Source organism: Amblyomma mixtum, chromosome 8 (genome assembly GCF_055824585.1).
Source record: "Amblyomma mixtum isolate Tamu chromosome 8, ASM5582458v1, whole genome shotgun sequence".
Classification (NCBI taxonomy): domain Eukaryota; kingdom Metazoa; phylum Arthropoda; class Arachnida; order Ixodida; family Ixodidae; genus Amblyomma; species Amblyomma mixtum.
The window spans coordinates 90608335-90622884 of record NC_143019.1 but is presented as its reverse complement, the minus strand read 5'-3'; the positions used below and the strand labels follow the sequence as shown (position 1 = coordinate 90622884).

General features: G+C 43.6%; 1 protein-coding gene across 1 annotated transcript in view; it reads right to left on the bottom strand.

Moving 5' to 3' along the window:
* The window catches only part of LOC149333470 (uncharacterized), a 42005-nt gene extending 35320 nt beyond the window's left edge, over positions 1-6685 (bottom strand). Inside the window, exons 1-4 of the mRNA XM_089557727.1 lie at positions 6560-6685; positions 5593-5744; positions 3507-3574; positions 2288-2377 (exon numbers count right to left, since the gene is read on the bottom strand). Of these exons, the coding sequence (XP_089413853.1) occupies positions 2288-2377; positions 3507-3574; positions 5593-5744; positions 6560-6685 (436 nt within the window). The remainder of the gene's footprint in view (positions 1-2287; positions 2378-3506; positions 3575-5592; positions 5745-6559) is intronic.
* Positions 6686-14550: the final 7865 nt, after the last annotated feature.

Genomic DNA, 14550 nt, shown 5'->3' with positions numbered 1-14550 from the left:
GAATCACTCGGCGGCGGCGTAAGCAACAAACGTGCTCGTCGGTCGTCGAACTACGAATGCCCGCTGCTCGTGGCATCGTTCAATTTAAAGCCGGCTAGGAAACTTCGAGATAACAGGTCGAGATCATCTAGAGTAATCTAGAAACACGTAGGCGAAGCTGTTCATGGCTGTGAACAATCGAGATTAGTCCGGTCGCTTCTCGCGTCAGGAACAAAAATGATAACAGCCCTTTCCTGCAGCCTTGAGCGTTAACGAACAAACACTACAATGATACGTGGCACTATCACCGCAACTCAGTGGAATCGTCCCCTGCCGTGCTATTCATTACAAACAATATTGAAGTATTGAGGAAAAACCTATGCCTGCATTATAGCGCATAGCAGTTTGTTCTAATTCCTTTAGTTTGCAAGTTTTCAGTTATATTGTTGTGTGTTTTATGTGGTTTCATATTGTGTTGTACTTTCTTCTCCGTTGTTAACGAGGAGCATTGTCGAGTGTTGCCACTATTAGCTATGTTTCCCATGCGATGTAAGTGTTTTTGTTGAGTTTTTAGATTGTTACCCCACGTTACCGTGTGTTTTTAAGACGATAATAATCTTCTCTTCATGCGTGTATTCAGTTTTGCCTGTTTCTAGCTTTGTGCTCATGCCTGCTTATAGTCAAGCGACTCCGCAGTATTAAATTTATATATATATATATATATATATATATATATATATATATATATATATATATATATATATATATATAGTTTTTGTTCTTTGTTGTTTATCCAGCTTTCACGAAATACTGTACGATAACATTAGCTTCTGTTGCATTTTTGTCGCATTGTCTGTTCCATCTTTTGCACTGTTTTTTTTTTGTACTGTATCACTCCCCTCTGTAATGGCCTATGGGCCGGGAGGGTAACCGAAACAAATAAAGAAATAGGACATCACGGCATATGAGCCACTTTCTAGCTCGCCAACTCCTAGGCCAGTGTGGCTACTTAGCAGTTTCTTCGGCTACTATAACTGGCAGCCTGCACGATGCGATCTGAAAGGCACATCCCGAAATCTAGAACAGGTTATCACAGCGACCACTTAAAGGTACACTAAAGTGAATTCTGAGGACGTCATTGTATGGCAGGCACTCCATTTATACGCTCCAAACATTTTTAAAAACCTCAAATTATTGTCCTGTGCGGCCGATTTCTTTACTAAACCGAATTAAACTTCCCGGCTTCCCCCTGTTTTTTTTAACTCATCTGCGAAAGTAGAGGAGTTAACCAATGCGAAGAGTACCTTTGAGCCAATCGCGTGGCGCCTTCCCGCTCTGCCATCGGGGAAGTCATACGTAAAGCAAAGAGTCCAAGTGCATTTTTAGTTCCGTGGGCTTAGTTTGCGGCTGCGTTGTCTGCCACTGAAAATGTTTGTTCAAACGAAACCAAAAATCAAAATAAAAGCAAAAGCGTAGCCGCCACGCTAGTGGATGAAAGGCTCTCCATGGGATCGTTGAGTCCTCCTACTTTCTGAGTTGAGTTAAAATAAAACAGGAACCGAGACGTTTAATTCGATTTAAAGGAAAAAATCGGCCCCACAGGACAATATTCGAATTTTATAAGAATTCTCGGATAGTGTAAATCGAGTCCTCAGGTTCAAAACACCAGTGTAGGATCCTTTTTAGCGCACCTTTAAGGTTAACATCGGCGAGATCAACCTAGACATATGGGTCCGGAGGGCTGGTCTTCCAGTCAGCCACACGTGGCTTCGCTAGATACGTTATTAAAGCCCGAGACGTTATCTAGGCGTGAGCAGAACTTTTTGACGTGCTCGTCATGAGTAATGAAACAAATCCCTTGAGCGCCAGTGTCAGAGAGATGAAGTCCACTCTGCTCCTGAGTAATTGAAGGCAAGCCCTAGGGCACCTGTGTGAATTCTTGGCATGGTCATGACGTTAAGTTCAAACGGGCACAAGTGAAGCTGTCTCGTTTTTTAAATGTATAACAAACTGCTGATATTTTATTCACGTGGCCATACGGCCTTCTTCACTTCATTCATATTGACATATTAACATATTGTCAATTTGCAGCATGCATTTACTTACCTTTTTTCCCTCTTCCTCATTTAGAACTTACATTCCATCCTTTCTCTCTCGCAGTGCAGGGTATTTCAGTGAAATTGGTTTCAAATTACGCATGATCCCTATGTTTTCCTCTTTCCCGCTCATGTAGACGCTTTGGCAAATATGCTGCCTGGTTAGCAAGCGATATGGGGTGTGAAGGTGGGAACATAGCCTGTGTACTTGCCTGTTCCAGGGTTCTCATTACAGTTGCAGTGGCCGACGAAGCATTGGTCTCCGTTGATGTAGTCCAGTACAAGCAGGTAAACATTAGATGCTGATAGAAAGGCACACGGTATATTAGTCGCGTACCCGTACGTTCCTAAAATGGGTTTATTGCAAGGTCTTGAAAGAAAAGACTTTCTATGATGAGAATATTGAGGCGAAATCTTAGCATCAACTTCATGCTGATAAAGTGAATTTAAATAGAACGCATTGTTGCCAGCTGTCCTGCCCAACGGGGAAAACAACACTTCAGACCTCTAATCTCTTGACTCGGTACATTACACACTGGTTTTAGCCTATCTATTAGTTGTGTGCTTGAAGCTAGCGCCAGGAAAGATTGCTTCGGCATGTTCGCCAACTGCGATGAGCGAGATTATTTTTTTCATTTTTTGAATGTGAAAACGCAAAAGCATTTCAAATGCTTTATTCTTGCAGGTGGGGTGCGATGAATTATCTTTCAAGCGAAAAGCCTGGTACAGGTGAATGCCTGGTTAAGGCGCGAAAGTGGCATCTAAGACGAGGTGAACGTTCATGTGCGTCTCTAGAACTACATTGGTCGCCAAACGGAGAATTGTTTTCGGTTAAAATCCCTGGGCTTGTGGGAGACGTTTCAAAGCGACGCGCCGCTAGGAAACGAATGCTTTTTGTGACAGTCGCAATAGTCATCATGTCATTCGTGTGTGAAGAGAAGTGCTTTGACAAGTGCAACTTTGTTTTCACAAACAGAACCTTGTTTTTTGAACAACTGCGTTCGCCTCGAGGGAAACATACACATTTCGCATTTTCTAGCAATATTTGCAGAAGAATGCAAATGAGACCAACAATTTTGTTCATGTTTTCTGGTTTTCTTCATTTTACTCGTACATTTAAATTTGGAGACCTATTATCGGTCGTCTTTCCACAGAGTTTTGCTTTTTCAGGCTACGATATTTAACACGAAAGTTTTCTGAACTCTGCTCATAAGCTCATGCTACCCTGTCGCAGAAAAATGTCACAATGAGAAGTTAGTGTCTTCCTCTATTGTAAGTCGTGAACTTTAAACAGGTTCTGCCTATCTGAGCTAATTTTATGCAGCACTCAACTCTGCGAAAAGAAAATGAGCGCCCTGCATCAGGAGCAAAGTCTGCCTCACGACACAGATTACTGGCGCTGCCTAAAGATTTTGTTTTACGCTATCTCACTTACATTTCCATAGCTGATGTTAATCGCAGTATTGTTCACCACCTCGAAGGTAGACGTGTTTTGAATTCTGTAACACAAAAAAGAATAAAAGAGAAGGTTATTGAGTGCTGCGCCTCCAACAGTCTAGACGGTCAAACAGTGACTTTACACAGAATGCGCGTAACTGTTGAACAGATTATGAATATTCGTAATTTACGTCACCAGGCCCGAACCCTGACAAAGACACATCTTCCTATTTCTGCTTCGAAGTGACAATTTCTATTATCCGTGAAATATTTATTTCTTAATCCTAGTGCGAGTCTTGACTTCGATTCCATGCTATATCATTCATCTAAGGTCAGTCTTGTATTCATTAGCTGCTCATGAAAGCCAACACGACAAACAGGGCGCCATACACAACTTTGTTTGCCGTTTGGTGGGCGGCATGTGTCTTTGGTCATTTTTAATAGGTTTGTTGCTGGGAGGTTAGGAACTTCTGCGTATGTTGCGTATTGTGCGTCTGGGAGTAAGGAGAGAAAATTTCATGTGACACTTGATATTCGCGCGTTTTGAATTACACTTAGCCTTTCCTGCACAATGTATAAAATCTACGGGTAGTTCACTACAAGCTTATTGTTATCAATATACACTTCGGATTTACCTGTTTAATTGTCGTTAATGCAGTACCAGCAACAGCACGCATAACGTAGAGATCTAACTATTAAGGAATGAAGTGGTGTTAGATACACACTTATTTACCAATCTCACCGTCCGGGCTCTTTGCACTTCTTCATAATCGCAACTACAGGTAACAGCGGCTACAGAGGATCACATCCTTGAGATCAGTTGGCGTAGCAAGCTTTAATGGGGTCGAGCACGCGCTCTTATCGTTCATTCAATACACATTAGTTTCATCAATACCTATATTCCACGTTAAAGAACCCCAGGTGGTCGAAATTTCCGGAGCCCTCCACTACGGCGTCTCTCATAGCCTTAGTCGCTTTGGGACGTTAAACCCCATAAACCAAACCAAACCAATACCTATATTCAAAGCCAGTCGTTTGTGCAATAAACAAGAATTTCGTATTTCACTTCGTAATTTATGTATACGTCGTCATCACCAGAATATATATTATTTATAGACTTAACTCAGAGCGCTACCCAGTAAGCTTAATCAGGAAAGCGGAAAAAACAAGCCGCAAAGAAGACAAGAAGGACAAGTTTCCTGATGTTAATGACCCGACTCTCGGATCTGACTGAGTTCAATCGCTTGGGAATCGTAGAGAGGTGATGTATTCTATAGCTGGTCGTACCAACCGGTCATACCTAGAACTGTCCGCAAATCATGACAAGCACAAACTTATTACAGTAAATGCTTTCACTAACATATTAAAATCTCGAAATTTTGTCCATAAAACAGAATAGCCTCGGAGCTAGAAACATTACCGCGCTCTACTGACTTTTTTTTTCTTTACCATGAAACATGGAAAAGGTAATTATTCGTTGAACTCAGAAAGGAATTCCGCAAACTCTGTTCCTCCTTTGGCAACGCATAGCTTTCAAAAACATTTACAGAGGAGAACGGTTAACTGAACGACAAATAATTAAGCCGATGGTTTCTGACATCGACTGCGAGAATCGACCAGTTTAACACTTAGCGGGAGGGATATTGTGGTTGGCAGGGCTCTCCATGGAATCGTGAAACGAAGACTGTATTTATCTGAGCAGGTTTAAATTCCAAGAGATGTTTTTCGGTCGTGAAGTATATGTCTAGTGAATACCGCTCTTCTAGAAATTTCAGCAAACGTTGCTGGTAATTTCGACTCTATATTCGCCCTAATGTTTGGCTTCAGGTCCCCCGTAGTCTCCCGCTGTTGTGGGCTTTAGCGGTTTTCGGAGCTAAAAGTATTTTGATTAAACGGTGGTTACAGCATGTGTGTGCAGTGCTTTCTTCAATGAAGCAACTGTTCTTAGTCTGCACCTTGCTCGTGGTGTCATTTCCTTCTGCCTATAGGATACTATCTTTTCACTACGACACGATCACTTCAAAAGAAGACAGAACATTTCTTCTCTTGAACTTCGGGCCTGCTAGTGAATGCAACTTACGGCGTGGTATCCCCAGCGAGTGTGTACACCAAGTTATACTCAGCCGTTGTGCCATCCTGGGATAGCGAGGTTCTCTCGTACCTCTGGCAGTGCATATGCGTATCCGGGTCACTGCCGGCATTGACGGTGAACAATGGGAAATCTGAGAGTACCTGCGAAAACATCAAACCATAGTTGTTGGCGATAATGGCAGAGTAGGAGCTTGGGCGAGTTGGTGATGGTTCACTTGCCACATAGCGCTAAAAAGACACGGGCGCTAACTTACAACTGTTGTAAGTTAGTGCCCGTCCGTATCGTTTTAGCGCTATGTGGCAAGTGATAATGCCAGATCAACACCGCTAAAATTGTATGTCCTGAATTTTGATGAACACTTGTGTAATACTAGCCAATATTTTCTCCTGGTCCCTTCTTCCACCCGGGGTGTATCAAGGTTCCCTTGCAAGTTTATTGTTCATCTAACGTTGAAAACAGTATTCAAAAGATACTTAGTTCTCGTTGTTTTTTGTCCACGCTTCAAGCAATGTGCAACCTAGGCAGCAGTCAAGCTCAACTAAGTCGAAACTTAAGGTCACGATGCGGGTGGCATTCGCTGTGTGAGATGCTCACGGAATATGAACTCCGACAAACGTCCGACAAAAGGCTTGGTTCTTAAGAGGTGCATATTGAGCTTTCAGGCTTGTTTCTTAGCAAGCACATTATGAGCGACTACTTCAGCGTAATGTCTGTCTACTGCAATCTGCCCAGTCTGGTCCAGCTCCTCAACGTGGTGACCATCTCATAGCCTTAATATCTGTGCGCACTTGTGAAAAAATTTTCTTCCAGCACTCTATCGTGAGTTCCTATATAATCAGAACGCCAATTTGTGTACAGACGTTCAGCTGCTAATTATTCACTCTTGTTAGAGCTGTCTTCTAAGCATCGTATTTTTCCGCTTCAAAGTAGATTACACCAGCCCCGCTGTTCTTACCTGCGTCGCACTGCACTCTTCGGGATCTTCCTGGCAGTCTTGTGGAACGGCACTGATAAAAGTTCTCAGTGACGATAGTGCCACCACCAAAACCAGCACAAGTTTGAAATTCTCGGACGAATTCATTCCGAAAGCTCCATGAGAGAGACGAAGCAATGATAAGTGTTTTCTGAAAAAAAAAACTAAGGCACAAGTATTTCCGCACCGATGCCAAAATTATCAATATACTAGACTCCATGTACATGAGTGCGTTTGTATCCGCTATGCACCCTGGACAGTACCCCGCCGTAGGTATGCGCCATTAAGCCTGATGACATAATCATCATCATTAATGATGACAACCAGCAAATGAAATTTTCCCAGGATAGTTATGCGCTGCAAAGGGCCTAGCACTCCGGTTATACGTAGGAGGTGTATTCGAATAATGAATTTTAACAGTTCACATAAGCGTCGACAAGATTGATACCATCAGCAAAATTTCAAGTTATGATGAAAGGGAAAAGACCATGGCTGCTTCTCAACAAGCCCCTTTGAAAATTGCCGGGATCCCTTCATTGCTCTGTACACCATTTCGGTTGCACGTAAATACTATCCTTCTTGAAACAGCAATGGTAGCGCTCACCACAGAGTCACTTTTTTAGTCGCTGGTAATTTATGAAACTCGATTTGAGGACCGCAAGCGTTCTTTATATATGGCAAAAGTCGGCACTTCATATTGCCAGCCCACCTAATCTTTTAGTGCAGCTGGCGTAACGACCAACAGCGAAAAAAAAAGTAAAAATTGAAAGGTTCGGGCGATTGTGCTCTACAGAAAACCCCAGCCTTGAGCACTTCCGTGCACAGGTGGAAAACGTTTCTATTCTCTTTGTTTTCCTCGGCTTTACATTTAATTGCCTTTTTATATGACGGCGCATTCCCTCCATATCCACTGACGATAACTTGACATTGTTGTTGGATGAAATAGCTGCTATTGAATAGGATATCATTGGGGTTAGTGATGGTTGAAGGACATGTGAAGCGTGTACACTCTTAAAGAGCGGATATGTTTTGTGCTGTCGCGTTTCAGCGGACGGGCAGATTTAGGTGGTGTATCCCTGTTCAGCAAGGATGCCGCTGGTTACACAGTTTATTTCTACAGTAGTATGAAAGGATGGTAGTTGCAATAAATCTTGAAGATTGATACAAATTGTAGGCTTAAATGGTCTAAGCACCAATATCTAGTCATGATGACAAGTGAGTCGAAAGCTTTACGAGCATTTAGAATTAGGAGTGAGAACACGGAGAACTCAGTACACGGTGGAAATGAGTGACTTCAGTGCCTAGATTGATAAGGAGCGGGCACACGACCACGTACTGGGAGATAATAGAACGAATTATGGGAATAGCATCTTCGAGTGATTACAGAGTTTTCAGAATGAAACAGCGGATCATGAACACGTTCTTCTGCAAATGTGAGAACGGGAACTGGACTTGGAAGAGCTGAAATGCAAGACCTAAAATTAAAAGAAGTCATAATTTGGGCGCCTAGGGGCATAGTGCAGGATCTACGACAGGTCGGCAACGTAAGATGAAATCACTGCAAGCTTGGGAGGTTAGAATAAGCATTGAGTTGGAAAGTTAACAGAGGGTTTAAAATAACGGAATGCTTGGCTTGTTTCTCAAGCTTATACATCATAGCTCAAGACGACAAGAGCGACAGACTGGAAGCCGGGACGAGCGCTAACTTTCAACTTTCACACTTTCGCACTGATGGCAAATATATACATGTGAAATGAAGGCCATGTTTGCAGGATGCTGCCTAATACGGGAATCTCGAGCTCCTTGAAATCTAGCTTGTTATCCTGCGCTATGTGTGTACAGAAAGGGAACTGCAAAGCAAGAATTATATTAATTCATAATCGGTTATAGGGAAACCAGAACTCACTTTGGCTTCAGAAGAAATAGTGCCGTTCAATGAAACACTTGGGCGTTCGTGTTCTGAGATAAACATTAATCTCCCATATGTCATTACAGAGTGAGCAATGCAAGTAGGGAGTAGGGTAGCTGGACACGATACTATCCACTACTTACTAGACGTAAATGCGGCATTAAAAAAATAGCAACGAATGAAAGGCTGTGGCTTCATCAATGAAATAGAGGTGTCTGCACAGTCAAACGTTATCAATAAGCGCAAGATAAACAAAGTAGGGAACTTTTAAACGCAGAGGACCTAACTGGGTCAGCACAGCTTAGGTGACCTAACAGCGATCAAGAGGAACTTATGCATTGTAAAATGTCAGATGTACCATGATAGTTTAAGGCCAGTGTTATTCACCACATGGATGATATTTAAAATAGCCAGAGAGTTCTGCACAGATCTATAGAACAGCTACAACTTTTAGGACGCTGAGTGTAAAGCCAGTGATGTGCACAAATTTGTTACACCCACTGGAATCGAATGACAAGCCGTGCAATCAAAATAAATGGGGAAAACGGGTGATGTTTCTGCATAATTGTTTAAGGTCAGGGTATACACAGTGCCTCACGACCATCAAAGCACCGCAATCTTGAGAGAATTATAGCATCGTCTTAAATCATAAAAAGCGATGAGTTAAGTACTTGCGAACTGCAAACCGATCAGCTTGCCATCCATTGTTTACCATGTATTAACTTAATCTCTAATCAAATTATAAGTGCCTTAGAATTCAGCCTCGCTTAAGACCAGCCTGGCTTTCAGATCATTAATATACAGCCTTCAAAGATTACAATGAAATATTTATTTAAAACAAGCATCAGCAGTCAAGCAGGCATTCAGTAAACAAGGCGTACAATAGGCTTGGGTTGCTTGAAAAAAGTTTAAAAGATTTTCGCTGTGACCGTTCTCATTGGAATACATGTGAGAGATGATTGCCCATCCAAAACATGCATGGCTGAGTATGCACAATGCAAAGTGATCGAAAAACACATCGATCAGCTGTTTTGCGAGATAAGTGAGGCAGCCGAGATAGCAAAGCTGGGAGATGATTGTATCAGCAAACCATCAATACTTTTGAGAAAGAAAGAACCGGAGCTGTTGGAATTACCGGAGCTGTTGGTGGAAGTGATGATACGTCTAGCAGAAGTCAAGTGTATGTGTCTCGTGTGGTTCGCAACAGTGTATAAAGCAATGCATGCTTCGAAATAAACCTGTTGGAAGTCAGCACTCGTTTTGTGTTCTTGTTCTATGTGTCCAGTCTGTGGTTTTTGCGCTGTTACTTGAAGATGAATAACCAACAAGCCCAAGCTGCTGTTCTGACTAACCTGAGCTGTATCTGGTTTGTCATCAAAAGGGAGATTATGGAGCATTTAGGCAATTCATACAATGGTCTATTTTTGATATATACATACAGCATTCCGTGTAAATAACATCCGTGAAATTTATGGCTAATCTTGGGTCGAATGCGCTTCTGTAAGCCACAGTCCTTACCATGAAAGAGCAAACTGTGTGTCTAAAGGATTACATATGACAGCATGATATCAAAGCCACACAGACAGCCTGGCTTCACATAGAAAAAAAGCAGAGGAATAAAATGAAGCAACTCGTCAAATAATTGCATGTGAACCTTCACACGTAGCAAATATAATCAGGAAATATCCTTATTGGTTTATTGGGGTTTAACGTCCCAAAGCAACTCAGGCTATGAGGGACGCCCAAATATTCTTCAATCCGGACGTTAAACACCTATAAATCAAATCAAATGAAATCAAATTCCGCATATACGGGCATAACCGTACCTTTTGCTGGGCTAGTTTGTGTGACATTGTGTTCAGCGCCCGTCCTGTCCGTCTTTCTGTGTGGTTTGTGTAGAATTTAGAGCTGTTTTTACTTTCCTCAGCAGAGCGGGCATAACCCACTGAAGCTATCGCGTCATAGCGCTAAGGCAGAGCTTAAGACCTATTTCACCGATATTTGTCTTACCCCCGGCTTGACCTTGAAAACCAAGCCTGCAAGCCAAACCAAACTGAAAACCTGAGTTCTAGCACATATAATTCTCATTTGTTATAACCCCGCCTAACTGTATACTGTATCTTTTTTATGCGAAGCATATTGCTAGAGCTACCACTCACGCCGTCGCCGTGGGACCCCCACGTGACACCGTGACGTCACACCACGTGACATCGGATGAGAGAGCCGGCCTCCACCTGGCGCCGTCGCCGTGGGACCCCTAGCCGTCACACCCGCGCATTCCCGCGCATTTCGAACGCGCGTTCACACTCGGTGTAGGTGAAACGCTCGCTCCACCGGGCAGGCAGACGCGGCTTCCGTGGCAATCCAGGCGCTCACCCAACGCGCGTCTCGGGGTTAGTCGGCGTTCCGCTGTAGCCATGCCGTTGTCTTCCCCAACGACGAAGGCTTCTAGTGGTTGTATTAAAATGACCAAGTATTCAACCAAGGAAAGCCATGTATTACCAAGCCTAGCCACTAATATGCTTCGCATTCCCCAGGCTTAGCCAAGCTGAGCCTCAGCAATTTTTTCTTTTTAAAGCGCTCGCATGGCATCAATGTCCGAAATGCCCTTGCTTCTACGCACAGTTGCCATGGAGCTATTTTATGAGGTAGCCTACCTAGGGTTTTGTGTGCGTTCCAAGGTTGTCACCGAAGTATTTTATGAGGGTTCCTACCTCGCGGTCTTCGTGGTAGTGAAGGTTGTCATCGCGGTGTATTTTATGACGTTTCCTGCCGAGGCTCTTTGTGTTCTTGTCTAATAAAATAGTGCAACTGAAGTCCTACAGGAACGCACAGCTGTTGCAGCGATTACAAAACGGAGGGTCTCAGAGAGCGAGATCAACTTTATTTACGGAAAAGCTAACCGAAACCTCAAACTTAACTCAAGGCACTAGAGTTAGGCATAGGAAGCTGCCATTTTACGTCATATAAAATGACTATATTTATTCCGAAGACCACACCTTGCCAGTTACCTGATGGATGACTCTTGTTCGCTGTTATTCCGATCTAGGTGCTCTCAAAGGGGATTTAAATCTCGTTGGAAATCGGTCCCTAGAATTCCTTCTTTCGAGCCGATCGCGTTACCATCGTATTGCTGCAGGGCATTCTTCTTTCCTTATTTTACGGATTGATTATTTTGACAGCCACTGATGCAGTAGCTTGAAAAATTTACTCCTCCTGTTGATCGGTGGCGGGCACTTTTCGCAACAAAGCTGCTTTTAACAATGCAACCGCGGCGTCAAAGCGGAGGGGCTGTATGGTACTGGTGCCGCTTAAAGCCAGTATGCACATTCCTTCGCTGGTGCAGCACCCGGATCCGAGGTGCACTTGCGAGCTGATAGCAAGGTGCCTACCCCTCAGCGAGCCACTTCTTCTCCTGGTGGCTTTAGAGTCACCCTTAAATAAGTCACAGTTGCTGCAAGGAAATACACTTCACCGGTAGCTATAAGACCAGCACAAGAGGATATTTTCACAATAGAGTGGATCTGCATTAATTTTGGAAATAAACTGTCAACTTGCTTCAGTGTGAGTATTAGGAGTTATTGACATTAAATTTTAAGGAAACTGGTCCAACCAAGTTTGCCATTTCTCAGGACAAGCATGTGTTAACGGAGCTGGGTTGCAAAATTCTCCACTCTTTAGCTACTTTCTGACATTTTTTCTCAAATTTTTTTGTTCAAGTCCTGTAGTGCCTGCCTATGCAAGTTCTTTGTATAATTATCAATGGCAGAAGAATTAATGTAGCTGAAAAGTTCCCGGGCGGCGCAAAACTTCATTGAAAGCCATTGCGAAGTTCGACACCCAATTGATAGCCTAAATTAGACTGCGACGTTGCACACGAACCCAAACTCGCCACATTGTTGGTGAACCACGGAGAAGCGATTGTTTTTTAGCTAAGAATTTTCAATTTGGCCGCTCTAAAGATACACTACAACTACATGCTCTGCGACAGGTTACAGAAGCAATGAATATCTGCTCAACGCAATTGAGCTGGAGTAATTCCCAAAAATTATCGAGGTGTTAAAAGATTCTCGTGAATATAACGGACATAAAGAAACAGCAGCAGCCCTCGCCGTTGCCTACTTTTTTGACAAACGTTTAAGCTGTAGTTTATTTGTGAAGCTTATGCCACTGGGGAATTTGGCAATCAAGCACTTCAGCCGTCCGTAGATTTTGCACTCAGTATTCGCGTCGCAATTCTATCTTGCTTACCAGAGCAATCTTCTGAACAATTCCTGAGGATGTAGCTGTGTCGCAGAAAGCAAATGTAGCAAAAGTTCTTCTACTTCAGAAACAAAATAATGCCCTGCTCACTTGAATTGATGTTCTAGTCGCTGTTTTGGCGTTATTATGGCAGCGGCACTCATACTGCTTCGGCTTCAACATAATTTGTAACAGTTTGGTAAAAATTTGTATATAAGGCATTAAGGCCAGGATTTCGAATTAAGGCATTAAGGGCATGGAAGGATTCGGACAGGGGTTCCAAATTGTTCCATAGCGGCTGTAAGGTACGTGGGGGCCTCCGTGCCCAGGATGGTGGCAGTTCGAAGCATGACGCTTGTAGGGAGCACGACGTCAGCAGACATGTCTCGACTTTGAACGGCCAACTCCTCACAGACAATCTGGCGGACCACAGAATCGATGTAGTCCGATCCGGTTATGTCGACGCTAGCAACGGTCGCCACGTTGGGAAGTCAGCCAAATTCGGGCGTAATCCGCCGCTTCATAAGTGCTTCAAATCACGGCAATATTCCAAAACATCGGGTGCTGACCACATTTTCTCTTTCGCAATCAGGAAGTTGAAAACACCTTCACCAATACCGTTCTAAAGGCGCCGAACTTCGTCCTTGCCAGACATATTGCGATTGACGAGACGGCAGAGTTTGAGCACTTCCCTGATATATTTGGTACAAATACCCCGGCATCTGTTCTCATTGAGCGAGGATCTACTATGCTTGTTTCATTTTTGCAAGGAGGTCCCCGAAATTTTCCCTATTTCCTCAACGGAGCCTTCGAGATTTTTCAACCACAGCTCAGAGGTCTCGGGGAGGAAGAAGACTACACGATCAGCTGTGCCGCAAGGTCCCAGCGGTTGTGCGTATTGACTACCTGGTAGTTGGTGAGCCAGTCATTGACGTCGTCATCAGCCTGCCTGCTGAACATGCGCGCCTGGGGGGGGCCAATGACTGAAATGTCCAGGCGCCTTAGTCTACGTCTCTTGAGAGGCATGACGGAGACTTCCGGGGGCAGCGTGGCGAAGAATCGGAAGGCAGTGGTTGCTATACACCTATACATTCCAAAGGCAAATAGAACACGTGCGGAACAGCACAACCGGCGGATTGTAAGCAAGAACTGCGTTGAAGCGGTGGAAGATCCAAGACATTAACCAGCAAGGCCCCATCAAGATTGTTACCGCTGATGTGTGTTTACTTACAAGTGCTGGGTAGGCTCAAGAGCAGCACCGTCACACACATACCCACATACCCACACTTGAATATCGACGAAGACTCGGGACGAAGCGATTGCTATACACCTGTATATAGTAAAGGAAAAAGAAACGCGTGCGGAAGAGCAACACCGATGGCTTCTACATAAAATAGGGATGCACTGAAAAGGGGTGAGGGTTTGGATGAAAAAGAAGAAAAAGGAATACTTTATTATGGAAGAATGTAACCATGCATAGCGTAGAAAACATTGCAAGATTGAGCAACGCAGTCGATGAGATTGGAGGCAAAAAGTTTGAACAGTGGTATAAACATACCTGCGGCTGAGCCCATGTGTGGTTGCGCCAAATGATAGCAAGAGCGATGTTCTCCTCCGCTTCTCGTAACACTTCTTCCTTCCGCGTCAGACACCGCACAAATTTTCCAGATCTCGATGCGCAGGCGAAGCTCATCCTCCAACCGCAATATATAATTCAGCCCAGAAATGTATTGAACTCAATTGGGATAATAGTACAGTTCGATATATCAATAATTCGGTATATAAAAGATGTCACCTGAAAAGCCTATATGTAATCTAGAAG